Source organism: Equus przewalskii, chromosome 4, assembly GCF_037783145.1.
Source record: "Equus przewalskii isolate Varuska chromosome 4, EquPr2, whole genome shotgun sequence".
Taxonomy (NCBI): Eukaryota; Metazoa; Chordata; class Mammalia; order Perissodactyla; family Equidae; genus Equus; species Equus przewalskii.
The window spans coordinates 106,723,962-106,750,856 of record NC_091834.1 but is presented as its reverse complement, the minus strand read 5'-3'; the positions used below and the strand labels follow the sequence as shown (position 1 = coordinate 106,750,856).

The window sequence follows — 26,895 nt, the reverse complement described above, 5'->3', positions numbered from 1 at the left end:
AAACGATGCATATTTCTTAGTTATCTTCTTTACACTTTTAGAAAACAAGAAAAGTAAACATTCTCATTGAGTGCTTAGCTTTAAATCAATATACACAATAGCGCATCATATTAATACAACGGCCCATTTCTAATTACCATTAACTGTCTTGTTTTTTGCTGAGGAAAACTGGCCCTGAGTTATTATCTGTGCCCCTCTTCCTCTATTTTGTGTGTGGGTCACAGCCACAGCATGCACCACCTAGTGGTGCAGGTCTGTGCCTGGGAACTGAACCCAGGCCACCAAAGTGGAGCGTGTCCAACTTACCCACTAGGCCAAGGAGCCAACCCCTAGTTTGTCTTTTAAAAGATCAAATTCCAAAACTTTCAATTTACTTTTTTTAACTTAGTAGTTTCCTTAGTTTTTCAACAAACTAAGTAGGGCTTCTGTTAAATCTAAGCCAAACAGTACGGCTGGGATGTATGTGAATTTAATTTCTACCTTTTTAATCTGGAGGATTAAATTGGCTAGATTTGGCTAGACAGACTAACTTAGATTAGTACACAATTCACAAAAACAAAAGCAAAATTATTTGTTCTTATGAGTAACTATACTTTCCAAAACTATCTACAGCTCCTTTTATGACCAACAACGCACATATTCTTTAAGGCTGACTAGTACTTTCAGGGTCCAGGAGCTCTAAAGTGTTTGACTTTCTACCTGTGAGAACACTGGGAATCAAATTTTTTAAATTTTTGTTTTACTTTATATTGCTTAATTCATCATAAAAGGTTTTTAAAAGCATATGTACTTTATAGTCTTTCTCCAAAACAATGTCACTAATGTGTCTTCAGAGCAACTTTGGATCTAGGTTATTATATCTTACATAATACAGTCATTTTAAGGAGAGTGTCAATGCATAAAAGCTTTAACACCAAGTTAGTAAGAACATTCAAATAAACTCAATATCTTACTCTCCTCTACTGAACTAGCATGAAAACTAGGATTTACTTTTTAATAAGACGGGTTCTCCAGTTGACTTATCTCATGTATCTGTGATGTTATCATTCCTATCAACTCAGGATGCTGCAGCTCGCTTATGAAGGCCTGGCCGCTGCACTGCAGACATAAATATTTGGTTACAGTACCTGCAACAATGTCTTAAGGCATATATTAATTTGCTTCACTTTCAAGCAACAGGAAAATTTAAGTAAAGAGATTAAACATGTTTTCCAAATTTTTAGGGTGAACAGAGATAAGGACAAATGTTAGAATGGGTGACTCCCAGGAGGTGTTCCCCTCAACTGTGCATGATGCTTCTGTTAGAAAAGTCATACTGTGATCTTCAGAGTGATTGTACAAGCTCTAAAAAGCACCCGAGCCTATGCTCACCTCACACAATAAAGCGAATCCAGAGTTCTGACCCCATCCATGACTTACCATGTTGAATCATGTAGTGCAAAACTTGTTCAATTACTGACACCACATAGCTAGCATCTTGTAAAACTGGCAAGTAAGTGTTCTCAGATGAAAACACCTCAAGCATTCTCATTGGAAGTGCAACATTCAAACTGTCATCATTACAGTTTTGCAGTAACCTGTAAAAATGAAAAAAGTATTCACATACTTACTGGATGGCAAATGTCACCAAAAGTTTCCTCAAATTACTCTCATTCACTATGGTAAGTGCTTGAGCCATTCTGTTCTAATCCTAGAATCTCTCTGAAAAGAGGCAAAACTCAAAGACAGACAAAATAATCAATCTGTCATTCATACTTTTTTTGTGAGTCCTTATTATGTGCCAAACAACATGTTGGCACTCGGTTTACAGAGATGAAAAATGCACAATCATAGAGGGAGAAACAGACAAGGAAAATGGAAGATCACAAATGCCATGTAAGCGTGTTGTAACCCATGCATTATACCAAGAGAAGCTGCAACTAATTCACCTAATTCAACTCAGAGAAGGATCTTTTTCAAGGACGCCTTCAAGACTTTCCATGCCTGCAATATCCCCTAAGTAAAAGTTAATAATATATTTCTCATCTTAAGTCTATCATTTTGACTAGAGTCCCTTCTTACTACGAAAATTAAAGGCTTAGGTATCACAAAATTAAGTCTTCTTTAAAACAGACACTGTCTTTTCTTAAAATCAACTGTCTCGAGACAATGACATACAATAATACACACTCGTTTAAAGTAAGCAATGCACATCACACCACAAGGAAGATGCTCAACACACCCATCACCTCCGGGATTTCCTCTTGGTCCTCTCCGGCCAACTCTTCCCTCCAACTCCCCCACCCCAACCAACTTTCTGTCACTATAGATTAGTTTGCATAAGGAATTATACAGTATGTACTCACTAATGTCTAGATTCTTACACTTCGCATCTTTCTGAGATTTATCCAACATGTGTCAAAAACTTAGTCCTTTTATTTGCTAGTAGTATTCCACAGCATGGAAATACCACATTTTGGTTATCTATTCACATGTTAATTGACATTTGGGTCATTTCCAGTCTTTTGCTATTATAAATAAAGCTGTCATGAACATTCAAGGACAAGCCTTTGTGTGGATCTAAATTTCATTTCTCTTGAGTAAACTCCTAGGTGTGGAATCACAGGGTCACATGGTAGCTATCCATTTAAGTTTAAAAGAAACTACCAAAGTTATAACAGCAGTATATGAGAGTCCCAGTTGCTCCATAACCTTAACACTTGGTAATAGTACTTGTAAAAATATGAGCCATTCTAATGGCTGTGTAATTGTACTTCATTGTGATTTGAATTTGTATTTCTTTGATTATTTAAGATGAATATCTTTTCAAGTGCTTACTGGTCATTCACATATCTCCTTTTTAAAAGTGCCCAAATCTCTTACCCAGTCTTTTAACTGGGTTGTCTGTTTCTTGAAAACATGAATAAACCGCCCTTGTTCCCAACCAAAGCCAAATCCTATAACCCTCCAACTATATCCTGACCTCTTATATAATCATTCAGAGGCTTTGTTCCAGCAATCCCTTCTCCTGCAATTTTCCCTCTCATACTGGATCATCAACAAGCATGCTATTAATTTTTCCTTAATGTCCAGATGCCACTGCCCTTGCCATGTCTCACTATTCCATGTCTCTGCTCCCTTTGCAGAACTCATTATTTACAATTCCTCTTAAATCTGATCCAATCAGACCTTCCCCCACCACTGTTCTCATCAAGGTCACCAACAGTATTACTACTGGGAAAAACTGTAAGACTGTGAAACAGGCACCAAAAAAAAAAAGAAGATTATTGGGTGGTCTGTCCAGCTCACTCATTGGGTTACCTCCACCTTGTCTTCCACTAGGCTACTTTACACCTCTGGAGAGAGAGAAGACAACACGTAGAAAACCAATAGGAATGTTTCCCATACAGTATATATATATATATATATATACTATTCCTGGCAATGCAAAAGGTTTCCGTCAGATACAGAACGTAAATTTCTGTAAGATAAGTCCTCATTTGAACCAGTTGTAACATCCTACTGGTTCCCTCATTAATTAATAAGTTAAATAAAATTATTGACACATTCTTATGGGAGTCCTGATTTTTCTTTTGGAAAATAATACTGAACATTACCAACTCAATGATCAATTCTCTGATTTCATCTATGGTGGTGAGCACTCCCCCCAATCTGTCCTCTTCCCCTGTGTTTTCTTTACTCAGATGCCAGGGCCTTGGATTCTCTTCTCCACAGCCTCCTAACGTAAGGGTGCCCCAGGGATCAGTCTTTGGTTCTCTTCTCTTTCTATACAATTCACGTCATCTCACTCATGTTTATGTTCCCTAGGGTTTAAAACTACCTCATCCAACTAAATGTTCAAACCAAAACTGGTATCCATCCTCGACTCTTCATTATCTGAAACCCTAATGCAGTCTGTCAGTAAATCCTGTTGGCTCTACCAGAATCCAACCAACTCATGTTATTCCCACTGCCATCACCATGGCCCCAGACATATCATTTCTTGGCTGGATTACTGCTCTCTCGAACTGATCCCTGTTTCTGCCATTACTCCCCTGCAGTCTGTTTTCAACACACTAGTCAGCAGTTGTATTAAAACATAAATTAGAGGTGTGGACTATTCCAGATTAAAAGATTTAGATGTCGTCAAAGATAGTGGTGGTCAATTAGATTCTGGGAGGGAAGAAGGAAAGACAGAAGCGGAGCTGTAGAGGGAGGGAGGAAGAAAGGAAAACAGCTATAAAGTATATTTTGAAAAGAGAAAACTTGAACATGGACTGAGTATTGGACACAGTAGCCGAGCTGAGCCATTTCTGAATGAAAGGGGAGCTATACTAGGACTGTCAGACGAGACCGTCTGGCCACTCCAGGGTTAGTTAATGCCATTCTCAGCCATCTTTATAGGCATAATAACGGAACTGTGGGATGGAGGAGTGTCTTTTTGGGAGATGGATACTGAAGCAGTGAGTGAGTGGAGTGTCACTACGTTACCTCGAAACGATTTAGCAAAATGTTAACGGTGGTCAATAATGTTAAAAATTGTTGACTCCAGATGGCAGGCAAACGAGCATTTACTGTACCACTTTTCTACTCTTTCATGTTTGAAAATTTCATAACAACATTACAAACATTAAAATATAAAACATAAAAACATTACAAGACAGGGAAGAAACAAAATTCAGTTCAGGTCACTCTTTGCTCAAACTCTCCTTTGGCTTCCTTGCTGTCTCAGTATGAAAGACAAAGTCCTACACAACCAGAGGCACTCACAACTAGAACATACAACTATGTACGGGGAGGGAGAGGAGAGGGAAACAGAGGAAGAGAGAAAGAGAGGGAAAGGGAAAGAGAGGGAGAGAGAGAAAGGAAGGAAGGAAGGAAAGAAAAGAAGAAGATTGGCAACAGATGTTAGCTCAGGTGCCAATCTTTATTTAAAAAAAAAAAAAAGAAAGAAAAGAAAGACAAAGTCCTAAAGAAAATCCCTTCCAGGTCCTGATAACCGCCTGCTCTCTCACCCTCACCCTTCCCCTTCCCCCTTGCGCACTTCCAGCACCCCCCGCAGGCTCTGACAGCCACACAGCCAGTTCCATCCCTCCCACCTAGTCATCTCCTCAAGGACACCTTCCCTGTCAGACTCTCTCAAGTCAACCCACACTCTCCAAGTTTCACATCCCCCTTTCCTCAACACTTACATTATTTAACATTTACCTTTTCTGTACAAAGACATTTATATTTTACTTGATTATGTTTATTCTCAGTCTCCCAGATGAGCTATAAGCTCCAGGAGAGCAGGACCCTTCTCTGCCTTCGCACAGCCATATCCCAGTGCTGAGAACTGGCCTGAGCTCTTAGTAGGAACTCAATAAAATTTTTTAATAAATCAACTGATTAGCCAACCCCAATGTTGTTCGTAATGGATGCTCACATAAGAAGAAATACAAGTAATGTTAATTCATTAGTTTTTAAAAATTACCTATATTTTCAAAATAAATTTACTGAATTTAAGTAGATAAGTAGCTATTTGTAAACAATGTTAGTATCTTTATACCTTAAGAGTTGTGCTAGACGCCAACAATGATTGTTGTACCATTAGGTCTTATGAGCCCATGACACCTTTAACATGCAGTGTCCAAGGAAAGGAAAAGGTAGCTTGAAGGATTGAGGTGACTAGGAGACCATTTTCTTTGAGTAGAGGTTTACCCATCAGTCCAACCATCCACGCAGTACTGAAACACTGGACCTGGAAGGACCTGTCTCATCGAACATTCCTCACTTCACAATTAAGGAAAAGCAGATCCAGTTAACTCATATCAGGCCCCTAAGCTGGCAAGCCACAGAGGCAGACAAGAATCCAGGTCTTCTGACCTCTACTCCAATACTGCACTGATCCAAATTCCACTTATCCTAAAGTTATGTGGCATCAACTTCCATGTTACCTATTAATTCAAGTATTTTATACATAATAAGGTACACGATCTTCTTAACGTAAAACCCAGCTTTTCCACCTCTTAAAAACTTCTCTTGAATTTCTATGGATATGAAAAGAGCTTCAAGAGCAAAAGAAGGCAAACACCCTTTCTCTGGTAACTTGCCAAAGCACCTAAAATTCAATGTCCGGCACACGGCAGATAAGATTGTTGGCTTATTACTATCACACACTTGACATAAAATATCTAACGTATTACCCTTTAATTTTACTTCATTCCTCAGCAAAAAGAACCAGATTCCTCACAGAAAATACCCCCAGGCCTGGGGCTTCCAGAGGAAGTACCAGTTGAACCCAGGATATTTTGCGGTCACAGAAAGTAAAGATGCTCTCAAAAGACTAATGGGACCACGTCAAAGGGACACAGATGTTCCTTAAAGGGTTCCCTCTACCTAAACATGACCATCAAAAAGAAAAATTTATTATCATACACTGTATTTTTAAAAATATACGAGGCCTATTGAGAGTAAAGGGAAAAGGAGGAAGGGTCTTCTTCACAAATAATGCCAACTAACTAACGCTGAAGAAACAACAGAATTAGAAAAATCACCATTATACAAACCATGGATGTTACAACTGATTCAAGCATAGATCATCAATCCACAAAGCTAAATCACTAGACGGAAGGTGGTATTCACATAATACCAAATTATCATCCCACAGACCACGTCTAATGACCAAGAAGAAAATATACCTTTACAATAGAGAGAGAGAGAGTAGTTTCTACCTTCACTTAGCCTCACTAATAATGGGTTATCCCTCAATGTCTCTCGCCACCTGATGTCATATGATTCTCACATTACCTGCTATGAAGCATTCTTATTAAAAATGTTTAAATTGAATCAAATAAAGCCCCAATATCAGTGGTTCTTACTGGGGGCAACATTTGGCAGTATCTGGAGACATGTTTGGTTGAGAGTGGGGTGCCACTAACATCTAGTGTGTAGAGGGTAAGGATGCTGCTAAAACATACTACAATGCACAGGACTGGTCCACAAGAGAGAATGGTCCAGCCCAAAATGTCAACAGGACAAGGCTGAAAAACCTTTCTCTAGATCCGACTTCCAGTTAATAGGAAATACAAGAGATAGAGGAATAAGTGAAACAAATGGATCCTGGGATCATCAAAACAAATAAAAAAGATAGGTTTGAGATAACTGAGAAAATCTGACTATGGAGCGTATATTACATGCTATTAGAGAATTACTATTAATTATCTTAGATGTGAAAATAGCATTATGATTATATTAAAGAATGTGCTATTCTTAGGAGATGTATGATGAATTGGGGTAAAATGTCACGATGTCTGCAACTTTCAAATGCTTTAGAAAAACAACATATATATGTAGACAGAAAGAAAGCAAATGTCGCAAAATGTTAGCTTTTGAATCTAGGTGGAGGATATAAACGTATTCTTTCAACTTTTCTGGTGTCAGAAATTTTTCAAAACAAAAAGTTGGGAAAAAAGGGAGAAATTATATTTTGATATATCATCTATTAAAATTGCTTGCTAAATGAGTATCTTCAAAAGTATGCTGGGTGTCTGCAAAGTAAACCCTGTGTGCCAAACCGGCCACAGACGGTGTGTGGCTCTTGAGTGGAGAGTACTCCTTACATTTTTGAAGGGTTGTAAGATAGAAGAAAGTATAAATAACACAGATCACAGATGGGCCCACAAACCCTAAAATACTTGCTATCTAGGCATTTACAGAAAAAGTCTGTTGACTCCTGCTTTAGAGAATAAACGTATACAAGGTGTTTTTCAAAGTAAAAATTTTCCCGAGAAACACAAGGAGTTAGGGAAAAAGAATTCTTGGGAGCTGTGACTCTCTGGGTTCTCTCTCTTCTAACAGGTTCTCCACTCCTATCTTCAGTCCAACTTAGAATTTTGGAAAAGTCACTTAAAAAGGCCTAGTTCTGACAGCAATCCTAAATAAACTTCAGTACCCAGAGCTTCCAGAAAATTAACTGAAATTATACTGAAGGCTCAGAATCATTTGAAAATTGTGCTACTGTGCAGATCTAAGCAATTTTTTAAAAATGGTAAGGAAGTTAACTTGCTCTTTCAGTCACGTACTACAGCTCTTGTCACTGAAATATGCTGTTTTAGACTGAACCCAAGAAAGTCACGGGAGTGACTTAAGTTCATACATAAATCATAACGAGCCTGATGAAAGGCCTATTCTGAAGAGCCGTACTTCAGCACAGACCCTTGGTGAACGGAGTCATTCCCACAGCAGAGTCCTCTCAATTGGTCAATCCATTTGCTAGCAACCAAGATGTCTGACATTTCACAAGGTAATTCCAGGGCATACTTGGAAAAAAATATCACCTGGAAGGGGTATTTATATCTACATTCTAATTTCTACCAGGCCAGAATCACCAGGAGTGAAAACTGTAACACACAGAATATTCGAGAGTCTCAGGAAATGAAAACCAAAGAGCGCTCCTCCAGACAAAGTGACCACCATCTTATATAAACTGCTGACAACAACGGGCTTTACCTGCAACAGAGGCTCATCAACCTCTTAATTTGAAATAAGCATGTCAGTCTCTCAGACCCATCCAACTGCTGGACAAACAGAGAGCTGTGTTTAATTAAGTTCTGATACAGCCATATCTGAAACAGCAAAACATATAGATTACAACCTTGATCCACAAAAAGCTAACTGTTTACTAAATTACATCACATTCCAAATATCCTTAAGAGGGAAACAGATACTTACTCAAAACATGATAACAAACAAAATAAGTCAGATTTTATTTAGTAGTATACACACTTTGAATTTTCCATCTTAAAATATAAAATAGCACATCAGTATTAAGCTAAATTAACAAATTTATTATTAAAACAAAGTACATTTAAAACTCATGTAAATATGAAACAAAACCAGTTCATTTGTGGGCCAGCCCCATGGTGTAGTGGTTAAATTCCGTGCGCTCCACTTTAGTGGCCCAGGTTCACAGGTTCGATCCCAGGTGCAGACCCACACGACTAGCCAGCCATGCTGTGGCAGTGACCCACATAGAAAACAGAGGAAGACTGGCACAGATGTTAGCTCAGGGTAAACTTCCTCAAGCAAAAAAGAGGAAGATTGGCAGCGGATGTTAGCTCAGGTCAAATCTTCCTCAATAAAAAAAAAAAAAGACAAAAAAAACAAAAAACCCCAGTTAATTTGCAAAAATGAGCAATCTGTAATAAAAATATATAAGAAACACAATATTAATCACAAGTTACACAGGATATCTGTTTCTTCTTTGTACCTTTTTCCTCTGTGTCTCCAGCATCCTTTCCTTTTGGATACTCCTCTTCCCTAATTCCATGAAATTGTGGTAAAAAAGGCAATCATACGGCCCCACTATTCCCAGTAAAAGGTCAGGGGTGTAATGTGTGAGATGATGGATGTGTTACTTAAGTAGATGGGAGGAATCCTTTCGCATTTCAATGTCTATGTATGTCAAATCATCATAGTGTGCACTTTAAATATCTTACAATTTTATTCGTCAATTATACCTCAGTATAGCTGGCGGGGGGAGAGAGGGGCAGGTACGTGTCTGGGCTGACCAGAACTCCCCATTCTCTGGACACAGTAACTGGTCAGTGAGCTCAGCAATGCTGAGTTAGGTGTCTGTCTAACTTGCATCCAGGAGGCCTGATTATCTAGTATGGATGTAGCTGCCATAAATGGTTTTGATAATTCAATACCTAACAAGAAATCTCTTTTGCTTTCTCCACTATATTTTTGTAAAACAGACTGTTATTTGTTCATTTCATAAGGCCCATTTAGAACCAGTTAAAGTTAAGATAGCTTCTTAAGAGTGCCACATAACCTTTTTTTGCCTGCTATCTTTAAGGAGTTTCTCCTTTGATAGTAACACTTACTTGATACAAAATGTTATCAAACAATTAAAATACCAATGCAAAAGCATTCTGCATAACAAATTAGGGTATGTCCTAAGTTGGGTAGAAATAACTCTGAGAGCTACTCAAAATACTCATTTACCTACACACAAGCTTTCTTGAGGTGTCTGGAGCTACCTTGCCCATATTTTCTCAGGAACCAATTGGATAGAAATACTTTCTGCCCTTTCTGACATGCAGTTCAATCTAAAATTTGTACTACCTGTTAACAAATAAAAATGAGACACACAGTAACCAAACATTATAAACATCTAATGGGCAATCGTAGGAACTACAAGAATAAGGCTGTAAATATGTTAATCAAGTGTCATGTTTCAAGTTGTCTACGAAATAAAAAAAGCAGTAGTGATATTTTACTTGAACACTTTCTAGACTGAGTTTTGATACCGTATTTTACAACCTTGACAAATGTACCAATATCATCCAAAAAGATCTAGTATCACTACATTAAATGTTTACTTTGCTTAACTTTCTGTTGTTATTATTTACTAAATGCAGATGAGTAAAGTTTTAAAAACTTTCTTATTTATCCTTTCTCAGGAAGTTAACTGAGGATATGTATCAACAAAACAAGGAAGTAAATCAGGAAAGCAAAAAAGATACAAAATCAAGAAAGAGGATCTGAAACTGAAGCAAGGCAAAAGCCTTTCCCAGGATAATGGCAGGCCTGGAGAGCACCAATCCAAACTGGTACAAGAATTTCCTGGGATGCAGGAGTAACAGCTCCAGGGGGAAACAGAGCCTCAGACTACCTGACATCTTTCATCATGGACAACTGTACTGAGAAGCATTTTACAGTACTGTTGGAAGGCGGAAGAAGATTTTATCAAGAGAGTCAAAGAAAATTAAACAAAAGTGAGGCAATTATTAACTACAGAATAATTCAAGAAAACTGTACACAATGGAAGATATAATCATAGTACACTATTTTAGCAGAGACCATATTTAAAATCATAATAAAAAAAAGGGGAGGAGGTGAGGAAGGGATAACCACATATGCTTAGTTTTGCATAGAGCGTCTTAGAAAAACTATCAAAAATGGCGTTACACTTGCTCCTAGAATGCGAGTCAGGGAACCTGAAGACTGAGGCAGGAGACTTTCTCCCCACATATGATTAATTTATTATTCTTGCATTTTTGTTTGCAAACTTAATATTCAAGTTCACTTTGGCTACATTAACCAGGTGTGATGACATTTCACTCTATTTAGAGTTTCAGAATCTGCACTTGAGCAATTTGCTCTGTTTTGGCTTGAGGCCCAGAGTCAAATGTGTACATTCATCTCCAGGCTTTTCACCATGGCTGCTGAAGCAGGACTGTGCAACTGCACCACATTTAGAACCCACACGGGGCGTGCTGACCGGGGCTTACACACGGAGCATGGCAGGAGCATCTCCCAAGGAAAGGGGTGCTCTGGAAAGACATAAACAACTGAAGCCCCCAGAGCACCCACATGTCTGTGCTCCTCGGTGACCTTCCAATCTACAAGATGATAGTATGTGAAGATGGGAGTGGACTCTTCCAGAAAGAAAGGCAGGTTACCTGCTGCTGTACTTTTCTGCTTCTTTTTCTCATAAACTTCAAATACAAAGCCTAGAAAGAGCCTGCACTTAAGGAAGGTCCAGAATGGCTGGATTAAGCCCCTTTTACTGCCTCTCTAGATTGGCTCTAGTTTATGGAAGGTTCTTCCCATGTTCCAGCCTAGCTCAACCCAGAAAGCAATGTTGGGTTTTAAAGCCAGACACCAGATAATCAATAAAGTATTCCTTTGCCTCTGTACTTATATTTCATATGGGGATCCTTCTAGTATGTAGGGTTGTAGTATGAAAGATTTACTTTTCATTGTATATCCATCTTGTAATATAATTTGAAATTTTTATTACAAGTAAACAAGAATTTCTAAGAATAAATACTTATTAAACCTAATAATTATATGAATTTCTTAACATTTTCTGGGAAACGGGACACAATAACAAGTTCTACTTTTTAAAAGATTATTTATCTATGCACTTACATGTATTTTCTACCATTAACACACTGTTCCTCATCACTAACAAGAAGTCTACAAAATTTTAAAGTAACACAATTATTTTTCGGATGTTTTGAGAGACTGACCCTATATTTTAGAGATTTAAAGTTACTTACAGATAACATGCTATGATATTTAGGATGCGCTTCACAATGATGCAAGGCACAGGTGTGGAGGGTTCTGTGTGAAACAAGGTGTTGATGACTGTCTGGACTGGGTAATGGGTACATGGTGGATGGCTCAACATATTAGTCTATTTTTTCTTATATTTGAAGTTTTTCATAATAAAAAATGAAAAAACCTACTGAAAATTTTTATAGATTTTTAAGAGGTAAAACACATTACCACAAAGATGACCTGTTATAGCTGGCTGAGGAAAAGTGCACAAAGGCAACACATATCAGAGGGGTTATCTGATCACATTTAAAAAAAGGCTGGAAAATTTGTAAACAAGGATAAGTGAAAATGGAGTTAACACTCACCAAACGTTTTGAGTCTTCGTTCTGTTTGTAAAAAAACAGAAGCTGCCTCACCAAAAGGGTAAGGTTGGGACCGTTAGCAAGGGAAAAAGTGCCACCAGACTGTGACAAGTTAGCGCAGCGATCAAATGAACTTCTTTGGATGGAATACTGAAAGCAAACAAAACAATACACAAATATAGTACATAGGCACATAACTGTTATGGTCTAAATGTTTTAACACGACTGGTGGAAACAGACAAGGAGCCATCACTGTAGAGTTATTGCTAAAAGCTTATAAAAACCAGAAACCCTGGACTGTAATGAAAGATCTTTAAATGTCCACTAAAAGAGTCTTCCACCACTTCCTTCCTTTTTGATCTTTAGCTGTGGTTTGGTCTATTTTGTATTTTATTATTTAGAAATCACCTAAAAACTCACCTATCTATAAATCTTTATGTAAATACAAACTAATAAAATTAATTATTGGGGAAAATATTATAATCAGCATTAACTTTCATTAAACAGGTGTACAAAAATACACACAAAATGATTCTACTTCTAAGAATGCAAGGCTGTATTTAAAATAAGTTCTCACATGCTTTTCTAATTCTTTCTCAGTTTAAAAACAAACTTACTTGCTGTCTTCTATCTCTATAGCCTCGAATAAACGACTGGATAATTATTGCATTTTTCAATCTTCGCCTTTCTTCCTGAATATTGGAGCGAGGATAAAACAATTGTTTACAATCAGTGAAAATGACATTCAGCTAGTAAGGACTTAAAAAAAAAAATAACAGTTATGTAATTCACATACCACAAAATTCACTCTTTTAAGTGTACCATTCACCAATTTTAAATATATTCAAAGTTGTACAACCATCGCCACTATCTAATTTTAGAACACTTTCATCATTCACTTCCCAAAAAACCCCCCACACCCATTAGCAGTCATCCCTCATTCCCTGCCTTCCCTCCCCCGTTCCCCTCCCCCACTGGTGGCAACCAATAACCAGTTTTCTGTGTGGAATTGCCTGTTCTGGACATTTCATACAATGGAATCATATAATATGTGGGCTTTGTGTCTGGCTTTTTTTACTTGGCATGATGTCTTCAAGGTTCATCTATGTTGTAACATGTATCAGTATTTTACTCCTTTTTATGGCCAATTAAGATTCCCCTGTATGGATGTCTCACATTTTGTTTATCCATCTATTAGTCAAGGAACACTTGGGCTGTTTTCACTTTGGGCTATTATGAATAATGCTGCTGTGGACATTTGTGCAAAAGTTTTTGTGTGCACACAGGTTTTCATTTCTCTTGAGTGTATAACCTGTGAGTGGAATTAACATTTGAGGAAGTGCCAGACTGTTTACCAAAATGGCTACACCATTTTACAATTCCACTAACAAAATAAGACTTCTTTTTTTTAAGATTTTATTTTTTTCCTTTTTCTCCCCAAAGCCCCCCAGTACATAGTTGCATATTCTTTGTTGTGGGTCCTTCTAGTTGTGGCATGTGGGATGCTGTCTCAGCGTGGTTTGATGAGCAGTGCCATGTCCGTGCCCAGGATTTGAACCAATGAAACACTGGGCCACCTGCAGCGGAGCGCTCGAACTTAGCCACTCGGCCACGGGGGCCAGCCCCCAAAATAAGACTTTTTAAAAAAGTTTTAGTTTTAACTATAAAAACAATATAGACAAACATCTATCTTAAAGGTCAGCTTTGTGTTTCAAGAAAGAAGAGAGAAAACAACAATTAGAGAAAACTCTAATTTTTATTGACTTGAGACCACCTTTAAAATTTTCAGTGGCCTAGCAAAAACACATATTCTTCATCATCATCATCATAACCATTGCAGCTACTATTGTTTGAGGGCCTACTATGTGCCAGCCCTAAGAGAGATACTTCACATGCATTCAAAGAATAATACTTACAAGTGAGTATTACTCCTATTTTAAAGATGGAGAAACTGAGATTTCCATAAAGATTAAGCGATGCCAAGAGACGTAAGAGAGTCAGAATTCACACTAAGGTGTGACACTAAAATCTGTACTCTTGTCTTACCACAGGACATTGTTTCATCTCTTCTATGAATGCCACCTACCAGACTTGAAACACACATACACACACTCAATCTTGGTATTGGAGAACACCACCAGGTCACACAAGTGTACTTTCTGAGCTTGAAACAGTTACAACATGGGAACCTTTGGGCTTAAGCCTAGTTTGGAAACCTACTCATTACTATGATGATTCTAAGAGCACTTAAAAACTCATATATCATCCAGGAGTTTTCAAAACATTTATTTTTATTCATTCAGTTGTTTACTGAGGAGGAAGTCTCAGAAACACTCCAGCCTTCTGGCTGGGACCTAAAGGCAACATGTTAGGTGTACTGGAAATAGATTAAGCCTTACAAGGAGTGAAGGCCAGCTTCAAATCAGCTCAGCCTTGTATCAGTTAAAGGTGATTTGACCCACTCCCTGCTGCCCACCAAAAGCAAAGGTAACGCTCTCCAGAAGAAGAGCTCACATTCCAGAGCCTGAAGATGTCTCTGCAGTGTGACATATACAATGTCAGTATTCAAGCAAAATAACCAGGCAAAAGACAAGAACTAAAAATCAAGAAGACAAACAACAGAAACAAACTCATAGGAGATCCAAATACTGGTGCTTAAGCATTATCTTTAAAAATCTACAATTATGTTCAAGAAATGCAAAGAAAAGAGAACTGGGAAATAAAAGAATCAAAGAAAATTGTAGTACTGCAATAAAAACTGAAATTAAGAACTCAATGGAGGTATTTAACAACTAGACATCGCCAAAGAGATCATATGTAAATTAGAAGTTAGGTCACAAGAAAATATCCAAACCAAAGCACAGACATTCAAAAGGATAAATATACAGAAAAGAGCACAGGAGACATATGGGGCACAATGCAAAGGCTGAATATATTTGTAACTGGAGTCCAAGAAGAGGAGGAAAGGGAGAATGGAGCAGAAACACTACCGAAAGAGATGACTGCTGAGAACTTTCCAGAAAAGATGAAAGACATCAACCAATAAATACTTTTCTTGTTTGAGCGGTGATTTTCAAGTGAGAGCAATTTTACCACCCAGAGAACATTTGGTAATTTCCGGAAACGTTTCTGGTTGTCTCAACTGTAGGGGAGAGAATGTTGTGCTATCTACTGGGTAGAGGCCACGGATGCTGCTAAACATCCTCCAATGTACAGTCCCCCACAACAAAGAATTATCTGGTCCAAAACGTCAACAGTGCTGAGGTTGGGAATCCCTGCCAGAGAGTCTGCATTTGCTGTTCCCTTAACCAAGAATGCTTTTCCTCCAGTATTTCACAAGACAGCTCCTTTTCATCCTTCAGGAATTAGCTCAACTCTAACCAACTCAAGACAATCCTTCCCTAAAATCCAATCCAAATCAGACCGTCCAGTTACTACCACACTGCTCTGCTGCCTTCATAGCGCTCGCCACCATCTCAAGATCTTGGTTAATGGCTGTGTTCTATCACTGAGCAGGAACACTGTCTGTCTCATTCACTGTCTATATACCCAGCGAGCAGAAGAGTACCTGGAATATAACAAGCTCCCAATTAATAGCTGCTAAAGGATAGAATGGACTATTAAAAAATAAAGCAAAACAAAAAACTATTTAGAAAAGCAGGGCATAAGATACTACAATTGCTGATTAATCAACAAAGTAAAGCTATTTTAAGAAATTATCACCAGAAAGATGAAATGTAAAATAAAGAATAAAACCATGAATGTCACTGGCTCCTTTCATGTATTTACCTCCTTCACAATAGTTAAGATATTTGCCTCAACAGTGAGTTTTCCTCCTTTTGCTTGGCAAAATGTGAAAATCATATACTAACATTTTCTAGGTTTTCCAGAAACCACATCATAAGCAATAAGTGAACTAAAAGCCCATTTCCCCTCTTTTCTACACTGGTTCCAGAATAAATGACCTACTGTAAAATCCAACAAATCCAGAAATGCTTCTAAAGTTTAATATACATAAAAATATATGTAGTATGTCATATATAACATACATACATCTATATGCATGTAACGGTAAAACCAAGACTTATTGAAAGGCTTTGGAAAAATGCTTGTCTATAGAAACTATTACAAAACTATTTTTACCTCTCTCTTTCTTCTTTCTTCCTGAGTACGATGTAAAAGAGAAGCCTTTTCTTCCTAAACACAAAAAAAGAGAAAAGATAAAGGTTATAATTTTAAATTCTAAAATACTCTCATACAAAAATTATAGAATGTTTTGACCCAAAAAGGATTCTAAAGATCATCCAATCAAACTACCTGACTGAGTGAGAAATCTGGTGCACAAGAGGTTAAACAGTTCTCCCCGAGGTCACAGAAACTCAAGTTAGCATTTCAGTAGTTCATTAAGAATAAACTCTGACTTCTTTATACGCACAAGCGAGCTCACGCACAAATGGGGAGATGTGAACAAGATCAGTGCACTGCATTAATGTCAATACTCTGGTTGTGATATGTACTACAATTTTGCAAAATATAAGCCCCAGGGGAAATGAGGCAATGTGAACAAGAGACTTTTCCGAATTATTTCTAACAGCTGCACACGAGTCTACGATTATCTCAATAAAAATTTGATGAAAAAATCAATTTCTTTATTGTTACCAAATTTTTAAAAATATTTTTTTATAAGTAAAATTAAATTTTGAACAAACCTAGTTGTTATGTAGAAGGAACTGAAATAATAAACGGGAAAGTTAAACATTTCAAATAAAATAAAAACACTTAAAGACAACCCTCCTTCTGCCCCCAGAACTGATCCAGTCTATAGTATACAGGCACTTTGTTCTTGTAAGTTTAATCCAAAATAAACTAAAGGTCTCAGACACTACATATGAATCATTAGAAAAATTAATAAACTTAAATTTCTTAACAACATACACCACATTAGAATAGCGTCAGAAAGCAAGTAATTAAGCCAATTTTAAATTACACATTGATATGTGAACGAACACACAATGTGTCGAATGAAAAGTTTCTCACTGACAAAATTTAAAGCCAAAGAAATAAATCTTCCAGATAGCTTCCATTACAGAAAATTTCATTTCTTGAATTTCAAATAAAAAGGCTTTATCCACCACATGTCCAAAGTCAGAAAAATATTTTGTTTTAAACATAATTAAGAGGGGGGATGGAAAACCTAAAGTAAAAGTGCAAAGTTGAAGGTTCAGCACTGTGGAAATCTTCTAGATAAAAACACAAACATATTTCTAGTCATTATATTTATTAATGAATAGAATTGGTATGTTTACGTCTTTAATTTCTCTTCCTTCTATCTCCATTTGTCCAGATTTAGTATGTTCATTATTTGGTTATAGTTAAAGAACTAATATTTCTTTTCTTTTTTTTTTTTTTTGAGGAAGATTAGCCCTGAGCTAATGTCTGCTGCCAATCCTCCTCTTTTTGCTGAGGAAGACTTCCCTGAGTTAACATCCATGTCTGTCTTCCTCCACTTTATATGTGGGATGCCTACCACAGCATGGCTTGCCAAGCAGTGCCATGTCCGCACTCGGGATCCGAACTAGCGAACCCCAAGCTGCCGAAGCAGTACGTGAGCACTTAACTGCTGCGCCCCCTGGCCGGCCCTAAGAGTTCTTAAAATGGCATACACTGTTACAACTAAAAAGAAAATGTCTAACGTCTGAAACTAAATAAACCAACATTTTAGTTAGAAAAATGATACATGTTGGCAAAAGAGTCACTAAATTTACTTCAACACACAGATAAGCTTAGTTGTCATGAATCTGAAAGTCCCACGGGTTTGAGGACCTCACCTGCTCCTTACCACCATGTCCTTATCATCTGCTTCAGTGTCTGGCCCATGTAGATATTCAATAAATATTTATAAAATGAATTAATGAACATTTCCTTTGAGTAAAACAAAATAGTCTAAGAGGAGGAGTAGCCATAATGGCTGAAAGGCACTGTTGGATACCCGCAACACAGTACCTAGGCTGCAGTATTTTAAAAATCAAAATTGGTACTAAGTACCAAAAAGCATAAGTGGATTCTAATTGCAGACGAGAACTTCTCAGAAACTGTCCTTTCAGTTGGATGCTTATGCTAAGGGAGGAGCCATGAGGGACAAGAGGCACCGCTGTCCGTGCTGAGGACGGATAGTCCTCACCTTCGATCACCTGCAGACTAAAATCCCTGCACCTGGCCACCATAGAAATGTGCAGCTTACTTCTCTCACCCGTGCAAGGGCTACAAAGCTTCCCACTTAAAAGACAGCTCATTTCAAAAGTAATAAAATAGGGGCTGGCCCCGTGGCCGAGCGGTTAAGTTCGCGCGCTCCGCTGCAGGCGGCCCAGTGTTTCGTTGGTTCAAATCCTGGGCACGGACATGACACTGCTCGTCGAACCACGCTGAGGCAGCGTCCCACATGCCACAACTAGAAGAACCCACAACAAAGAATATACAACTATGTACCGGGGGGCTTTGGGGAGAAAAAGGAAAAAATTAAAAAAATTAAAAAAATAAAAAATAAATAAAAAATAAATAAAAGTAATAAAATAAGCACAGCATGCAAATCCAAAGCACTGGACACACACAAAACTTGACATGCGATTTCAACAATGAAACTGTATTTTAAAGAATGTTAAGGCCTTTCTTTCAGAGTACTCCTGCTGCCTACATATTTACAGAGAAAAGAGAAAGGTCTACAGGGAGAGGTCAACTCATGCCACACATCAAGTCAGTCACACTGGAAAGCCGACTCTAGGAACAGTGCCAGCTGCTCCCAACACTGATTTGTCTAGACCCGTGCACTGTGCCCTCCCACAGGAAGGACAGAGGGAGGAGAACACGTGTGCAACACAGAAACTCAGACTGAAGGCTCACCCTCCATATGCTAAGCAACCTTCTAAACGTGGGATTTGGCTAGTTCATGTATTCCTCAGAATAACCTTCTGAGGTAAGTACTATTATTTTTCCTGTTTACAGATGAGAAAATTGACATTCAAAAGCGGTAGAGCCAAGATCTGAATTCAGACAGGTCCAGAGCCTAAGCCATTAAGAGGTGTGCTAATTACTTTGAAAAAGAACATTAAGTATGATATGATCATATTATTTTGGATTTTGAGAAATTTAAAAAATCTTTTGTCCTCGTAATACATAAGCTGGAAGGTATAACAGAAAGAAGGCTAGTGGGGACGGAGAGGCCACAGAAAAAATTTTTTGATCACCAAAATTTGGCATGAGTTCAGAAAGCACGGGGAGCAGGGGGTATTGAAAAACAGAGGATACAGAATGTCCAGAAAAGGTGAACTAAGCAATCAAAAAGACCAAGGACACAAAGGTTGCCATAAAAATTCAATTCAGCACAGAAAGAAAAAATGGGATAGAGTACATAATCAATGAATAGAAATTATGTAAATTGTCAAGATGTAGCACCTGAACTTGTAACCAAATTCCAGACCAGAACCAGAGCCTCTTCCTATATTCCCCACCTCAGAGAATGTCTCCATTTGGGGGTGCATAGTTTCGTGGGAGAAAAAGAAGCCTATTTCCTGACTACCTACCGTGGGCCAGACACAATTCTAGACACTAACAATAAAGCCTGAATAAAACAGACTCGGTCCTTGCCTTCATGAGTGCACATTTTAACAGAGGTATGCACAGAGTATAAGACAGCACAGAGAAAGAACAGGTACCACCTGCCCCAGTGACCCAGAGAACACTCAGAAGGAAAGGTGAATTCCAAAGAAATCTTTGTGTTCAGCAAGATGATGACAAGATGGGAAAACATCCCAGCAGAGGCAGAAAGCATGTGAAGCAGCAGAGGCATGAGAGCGTGCCTGCCGGGGAGGAAAGGGAAGGATGAAGGAGAGGGGGCTGAACTGGACTCCCAGCTCTGTGTAGGAGTCAGAGGTCGGAAATCGAGAATGAATCTGAGAACGCTTATCTCTGGCTACATGAACCTTAAATCAAGACAGTATGGGATGGAAGGGAGATGATGATAAATTTAAAATCAATGATGCTGACATATCTATGGGACTGACAAGTCAATAGGTAATAAGACAACAGAAGAAGCCTGGACTGAAAATGTAGAGTTCAAATCACCCATCACTTCAGATTAAACTCCTTCCATGGCTTCCCATCCTCTATCTGCATCACCTCACACAGGGCTGACAACCGTTTAAAACAAACTCCAAACTGCAATCTGCTCTCAAAATCATTTCCTAACAGGGGCCAGTCCCATGGCTGAGTGGTTAAGTTTGCGTGCTCCACTTCGATGGCCCAGGGTTTCGCTGTTTCGGATCCTGGACATGGACATGGCACCGCTCATCAGGCCACGCTGAGGCGGCATCCCATATGCCACAACTACAAGGACCCACAATTAAATATACAACTAAAATATACAACTATGTACTGGGTGGGGGGGGGGGATTTGGGGAGAAAAAGCAGGAAAAAAAAAAAGATTGGCAACAGTTGTTAGCTCAGGTGGCCAACCGTTAAAAAAAAAATCATTTCCTAACAGATCACTGAATACCATCTCTTCTCAACGTTCAATTATTTAAACTAACCAAATTTATGTACAACCTATTACATTGCCCTTATTCTTCTTTTTCATGATAGCCTATCTCAGACCATCAAGGTACTCTAAGGGATCAAGTACAAATACAGCCCTAGCATAGGAATACTATGGTCAAAACATCGCCTTTTCCCCGACTAGCTCTCTTGCACCATCTCCTGACGCTGCTTCAAGCAAATGCTGCTCTCCCCAAGTCTCAAACACCCTGCTGCTTCTGCCCAATGTGGCCTTCCCTCTTGACACACCACCTAGCAAGCACTCACTCATCTTACGTAAGACTCAGCTTAAATAACACGTCTTCCATAAAGTTCTCCCTAAAAGACCACCACCACTGCCATTCCTCCACATGATGAAAAGGGTGAGTTCACTAATGTAAAGAGACTGCTTTGGCACACACGACATTCATCCAAGCGTACCTAGCACGTAGGGGTTACTACTGAAGGAGCAGAAAATGATTGTGTCTGCACTAGCCAAAACCAGAGGCCAACCTGGGTATCATCTACACAGGCATGGCCACCAAAACTCTGCAGGAGATCACTCTTCAGCAAACGATGTCACAGTGCTACTGCAGACATGATTATTTTGGAGAAGGGTGCATTTTTAGCCCTCAAAGCAGAAAATAAGACAATAAAACTTGAATTCCATCAGTTAAAACAGCAAGTACTGAATGATCAAAGTACTAGTGGATGCCAAGTTAGACCTCCACCTAGAAAACAGTGGGGTAGGACTGCACGCACCCAAGGAGAGGAAGCTGCCTGCAATGAGCACAGCTGAGTGGCACTTCAGGGCCCACGCTCAGACAGACAGGAAGAGACACCAAGGCTGCTGGCCTGCAAACCAAATTTGAACCTCACAAGCAGAATAATATTAAATATTTAGCGGGGTCTGTATTTATATGCCTAACAGAGGCTCTAGGATTTTATCACCTATAGATATAACACAGCGTCTATTTAAGGAGAAAAATATTTTTTATCTTAGTGCACCCAAAGAGAGAAGAGAGTAAAGGTAAGTTAATTGTATTTGTTTGCTTCTCCCTCAATAAATTATGAGTTCCTTAAGAATAAGTCTCTGTCTTATTCCTCTTTGTAACCCTGATATTTAGCATTGCACCCAACTTAATGATTGAAGGATTAAATTTAGAAAGAATAAAGGTATAATTGGGAAGTTCGAAGCTTCAAAGAAGATTTTAAAGCTGAGAAAAAATTCATGATAAATAAGTGGTAAAACCACTTATCGACTGAGGCTGATATTTGAAAGACCCAAGTCTTCCAACATTTAGTGCCACCAAAATCAGAATACTGACCAGGCAAATCCAAAAGACAACTCCAATGTTCCAAATTTCCTCAGGAAGTCAACAAATAATTTCAACAGTGTTTTAAGTAATATTATAAATGTCATTGGTACTTCTTACCTAATCAGTCACTCATAAATGTTGGTGAGCCCAATTCGTTCTGGGAAGAATGATACGTAGGTGGACAGGCTAGCTCCTTCAACCTCCAAGCTGCCCCTGCTTGACAAGCCCCTAGAGAGGTCTTTAAACAGATCACCCATAGCAAATTCTTGACTAAGCAAGCAGAGTAATCTGTAACATAAGCCTACAGTTAGTTATAGCAGAAACCAGTGGGACCGTGACCACAAAGGTAGGGAAAAGCAACCACATGTTCTATATATTATGCAGTAACGAACGCACAGAAGGATGGAAGGCTGAGCAGTGGCCAAGTGAGGACCACTTATCTTAATGCACCTCAAGAGAGGGAGCAGCAATGAAGGTGGCTCACTGGCACGAGCCATGCCTCCTTCCCCAGCCAGACTACAGCCTCCACCAGTCTCGAGACATTTCTTTGCCACCTTCACCAAGTTGACCATACCTATACCATCTGTACTGTTATTTACTTAATATTTACTCTTTAAACTCACTTTTAAAACTTATTTTGAACTCATCTTAGACAAAGTTGCAAAAATGATACAGTGAGTTCCCTTATCCCTTCCGTCACTTACCCATTCTCTGTGCATAATCAGAGTACAGGTAGCAAGAACAGGAAATTAACATTGGTACAATATTACTAACTAAACTACAGACTGTACTGAAAATTCACCAATTTTTCTATGGTCTTTACCTGTTCTAGGATCCCAATAGCATCACACCTTGCATTTAATAACTATTTCTTCTTAATCCTCACCAATCTATAATAGTTCCTCCATCTTTGTCTTTCATATCCTGGACTCTGCCCCTCGATTTGGGTTTTTCCGATATTCTTTCATGATTAGAGTGAGGTTATACAATAACGAGAGCATTGGATTTTAATGTATAGGATACAATATATATCCATGTCTTCATACTTATATAAATAACCAAATAAATAGAGAAGAAAAAATCTCTTCCTTACAGAATTCAGTTAATAAATGTAGACGAGAAAAACCATCACCAAACACCACAATGATAAATGTCGCAGACAAGACGTACTGATGCATGCTAAAATTAGTGGGAAAAGTTTGAAGAAAATCAGGATTTGCCTAATCTTGAAGTATCTTTCAAGATATTTATCAACCTCCAAGGGAAACAGTAAATACACAGCAGAGAACACTGCAGACACCAAGTGACCAGGCAACCCTCACCAATGGTAAGGCACAAGGACATCATGCACCATATTGACACAATGCAAAGGATACAACATAACTTTTGTGTTAAGTCTTGACCAGAAGACTTTTTTTTTTTTAAAGTAGACTCTTTTTAACTTAAATGTATTCATTTCCAGCAGAAACCTTACATTGATCACTAAAGGAAAAGACCGTATCAATGTCACAAATAGAAGGTACTCATGAAAATAAATACAATGAAAACAAAACTATACTGTTACATTTTAAATGAACTAAATTAAAAAATAAACACTGGATTACAATAAAAACCTAATAAATTTACTTATGAAAAGCCTCATCTGAAATTAAGTTCCTCAAAGCAAAGTAACACTTTATAATCACAATAAAGCAATATGAGCTGCTATGTAAAGTTTAAGAGGAAGCTAAGACTCTATAATTTTATTTTTAATTTTAATACTAAACAACACAGAGAACACTAACATGTTTATCATTAGATCAGGCAAATGGTATTTAACCACCTTCTCTGATAGAATTAGATTCTGAAAATGAATTCCTAACCAAAACACCGAGTGTGATTTTGGTTCAATAAGCTTTTGTTTCAAAAAAGCATCCAGGGTCTAATCTTCTGAATGTGGCCTTTTATTTTAGTAATATTCTCAATGATTTTGAAAGGGGAGGTGGGGCTCATCTCTATTCATTCACCATACTCACGGAGACCTTTACTCTTAACTTTGTAAATGTGGTATTCAAAATACTTTTTTCAGTTTTTCATAATTCTTTCCCCTACAATCAGGGTGTGTATCCCATGGCTTCAGGTGGAAGGCTTACTCCACAAAGATTTGCCGTTCCTCTTGCAGTAACAGTCAAAGGGAGTCCTTTGTGCTTTCAGTATAAGAGGAAGTGGGTGCTTGTAGTTATTGTTCATATCTTCACAAAGCTAGAGAACTAAGTCACCTGCCTTTAACAGGAGGGCTGAATTGACACCCCATTAGGTACTAATCAAACATTCTTGCATACATGAGATTAGCAGGACTCCTTTTAGATATGAACGGGTCAAGTTTTTGGTGCTGGTACACACTGGATCAAACCCCCTACTGAACCACCACGGCTTCTCGTACCACCTCTGCTCTTCCCATGACATCACACGTTAAGTCTGTGTTACTGTTTGTCACAAAGTCATAAACAAACAGTAAAGGATTAGCTATCAGCGGGCTCCTTCCTCAGTCTGTAGCGAGCAGCACCACCTCTGCCTGCCCTGGGAGATTCCCAGCAGCTCCACATGCAGGGCCCTCTGGAAGTGGACGATGAACTAAACCACTGACACTGAACGAAGGAAGCTCAGCAATTGTTATTTGCTTTGTTGCCCGTCGTCACTTTCAATCATAACTTTTCATGGTTTGGCCAATCAGCTCGAGCCTTTGCGGTAAATACCAGAGAGGGAGGGTCCTCCTTTTGCATTTTAATTCCCATCACCCTGTGCACTTGCTTTCAGGCTGTATACAAGTCTTTCCTGTTTGTTTCCAAAAGTCTGACAGGTTTTGCGTAGTATGCCTCATGGTTTCAAAACAAACTTTGAGAACGATGGTTTCACACCATGATTCATAACAGGATAGGTTCACTCTCCCAGCTAGTGCATGAAAAACCAAATTCCAAAAATCTTCATCATACTTTTTTGTGTTTTCTATGTAGCCAGTAAGTTTACAAGACTAAAAGCTGGTTCTAGTGGGTCACTAATGTGATCCTTAAGCATGCAAGAATCATAATTACCATTAGTGCCTTTGTTTATAAGACGATCTTCACCCTTAGGCTTTAAAAATGACACTGTTTTTCCTTTCACCCCCAACCTATGTCAGGTCCAGCCGTCAGGTGGAAAAAATAAAGGCACAGACATGATCTTAATTCGCAGTTAGGAATACCTATATGTGGCTCACGCTAGTAAATAATTGTCAACTTCTGAAAGTGAAATTTCATTATGCCGCTAAAAAAATAAACAAACCTACCACAATGCATAAGGAGATTCAGCATACAGAAACCCACACTAGCGATAAGGACTAGGACCACATATATATAGTCCATGCTATGCATATATTCCCAAATTGCAACTACTCAAAGTTGACACCCTCAATGGCATGCTTGGCTTATCCACAAAGCTCCCTATTCTAGCCTCGTCATGAGTGAGCATTTCAGGGCAGTCATAGATTTTATATCCTAGTTATAGTTTTCTACTGGACATTGAAATAAATACTACTGAATTTTGAGAATGTTCCTTCAAAAACCACCTAAATTATCACACGCCATACTTTGGGACAAACACTGACCTATACTAAAGAGGTTAAAGCATGAACAGACAGGTCAATGTCAGGTCTCCAGGGACACTCAAATAGAAATAGAAACTCAGCAAGTGATAAAGGTGGCATTTCAAATCTACAGAGACAAGTGTATATTGTTCAATAAATAGTGTTGAGACAACTGAGTGGTCTAAATAAATGACATTGTAGCCTTGGTCTTCACATCAAAACAGACTCCTGAGCGACTTAAGATTTATACACATACACAGCTCTATAAAAGTACGTGGATGTGAGAATTAAAAAGAAAAACCTCACTGCGGAGGAAGACTTTCTCTAAGAAAGGTCTGTTCACCACACACTCAGTCTGTCACTGTCTGTCATTAAGTTATTTAAGTCCTCAAGTTAAGAACGATAAATTTGACTACACAAAAATCAAAACTTTCTACACAGAAAAATATCATAACCAAGGTTAAAAAAAGTGACGAAGTGGGGATAAATATTTGTAACACTGTGAAACCAATTATTTGTAAAATCTCTCAACAATTTTTTTAAAAATCAACCACCGAACAAAAATTAGCAAAAGCTATAAACAGTGCATAGGGAAATAGAATATCTTTTAAACATAAGAACTTTACCTTTACTCATTTTAGGAAAAAACGCAATAAAAACAATGAAATAGGCTTTTGAACCTATCTAACCTTAGATAGGCTGTGAGATGAAGACAGCGGAGAGCAGCTACTTCATACCTGACGTAGCCTCCTTAGAGTGCAGTTTGGAAATACCTATTAAAATTCAAAAGGCACATAGCCTTTGACCTAGCACTTCTAGAAATTTAACCTACACATATTATAGGCATATATGCAAGGATATGCACTGCAAAGTTGTTTAAATTAGCAAAAAACTGAAAACAACCTAAATGGCCATTAAAATACATGACAGCTAAACAAGCCATGGAACATTCATTACATGGAGTGCCATATAGCTTTGTAAAAGAACGAGTAGATCTATTTGCACGTGTCTAGAA

At 38.3% G+C, this 26,895-nt stretch overlaps 1 protein-coding gene across 3 annotated transcripts in view; it reads right to left on the bottom strand.

Moving 5' to 3' along the window:
- Positions 1 to 26,895, bottom strand: part of UBE3C (ubiquitin protein ligase E3C) — a 124,045-nt gene that overhangs the window by 80,600 nt on the left and 16,550 nt on the right. For all 3 annotated transcript variants that reach the window (XM_070618080.1, XM_070618078.1, XM_070618079.1), the window contains 5 exons: positions 16,539 to 16,592; positions 13,013 to 13,087; positions 12,399 to 12,545; positions 8,470 to 8,585; positions 1,420 to 1,577 (listed from right to left, as the gene is read on the bottom strand). In XM_070618080.1, the coding sequence (XP_070474181.1) occupies positions 1,420 to 1,577; positions 8,470 to 8,486 (175 nt within the window). In that variant the 5' untranslated portion in view covers positions 8,487 to 8,585; positions 12,399 to 12,545; positions 13,013 to 13,087; positions 16,539 to 16,592. The remainder of the gene's footprint in view (positions 1 to 1,419; positions 1,578 to 8,469; positions 8,586 to 12,398; positions 12,546 to 13,012; positions 13,088 to 16,538; positions 16,593 to 26,895) is intronic.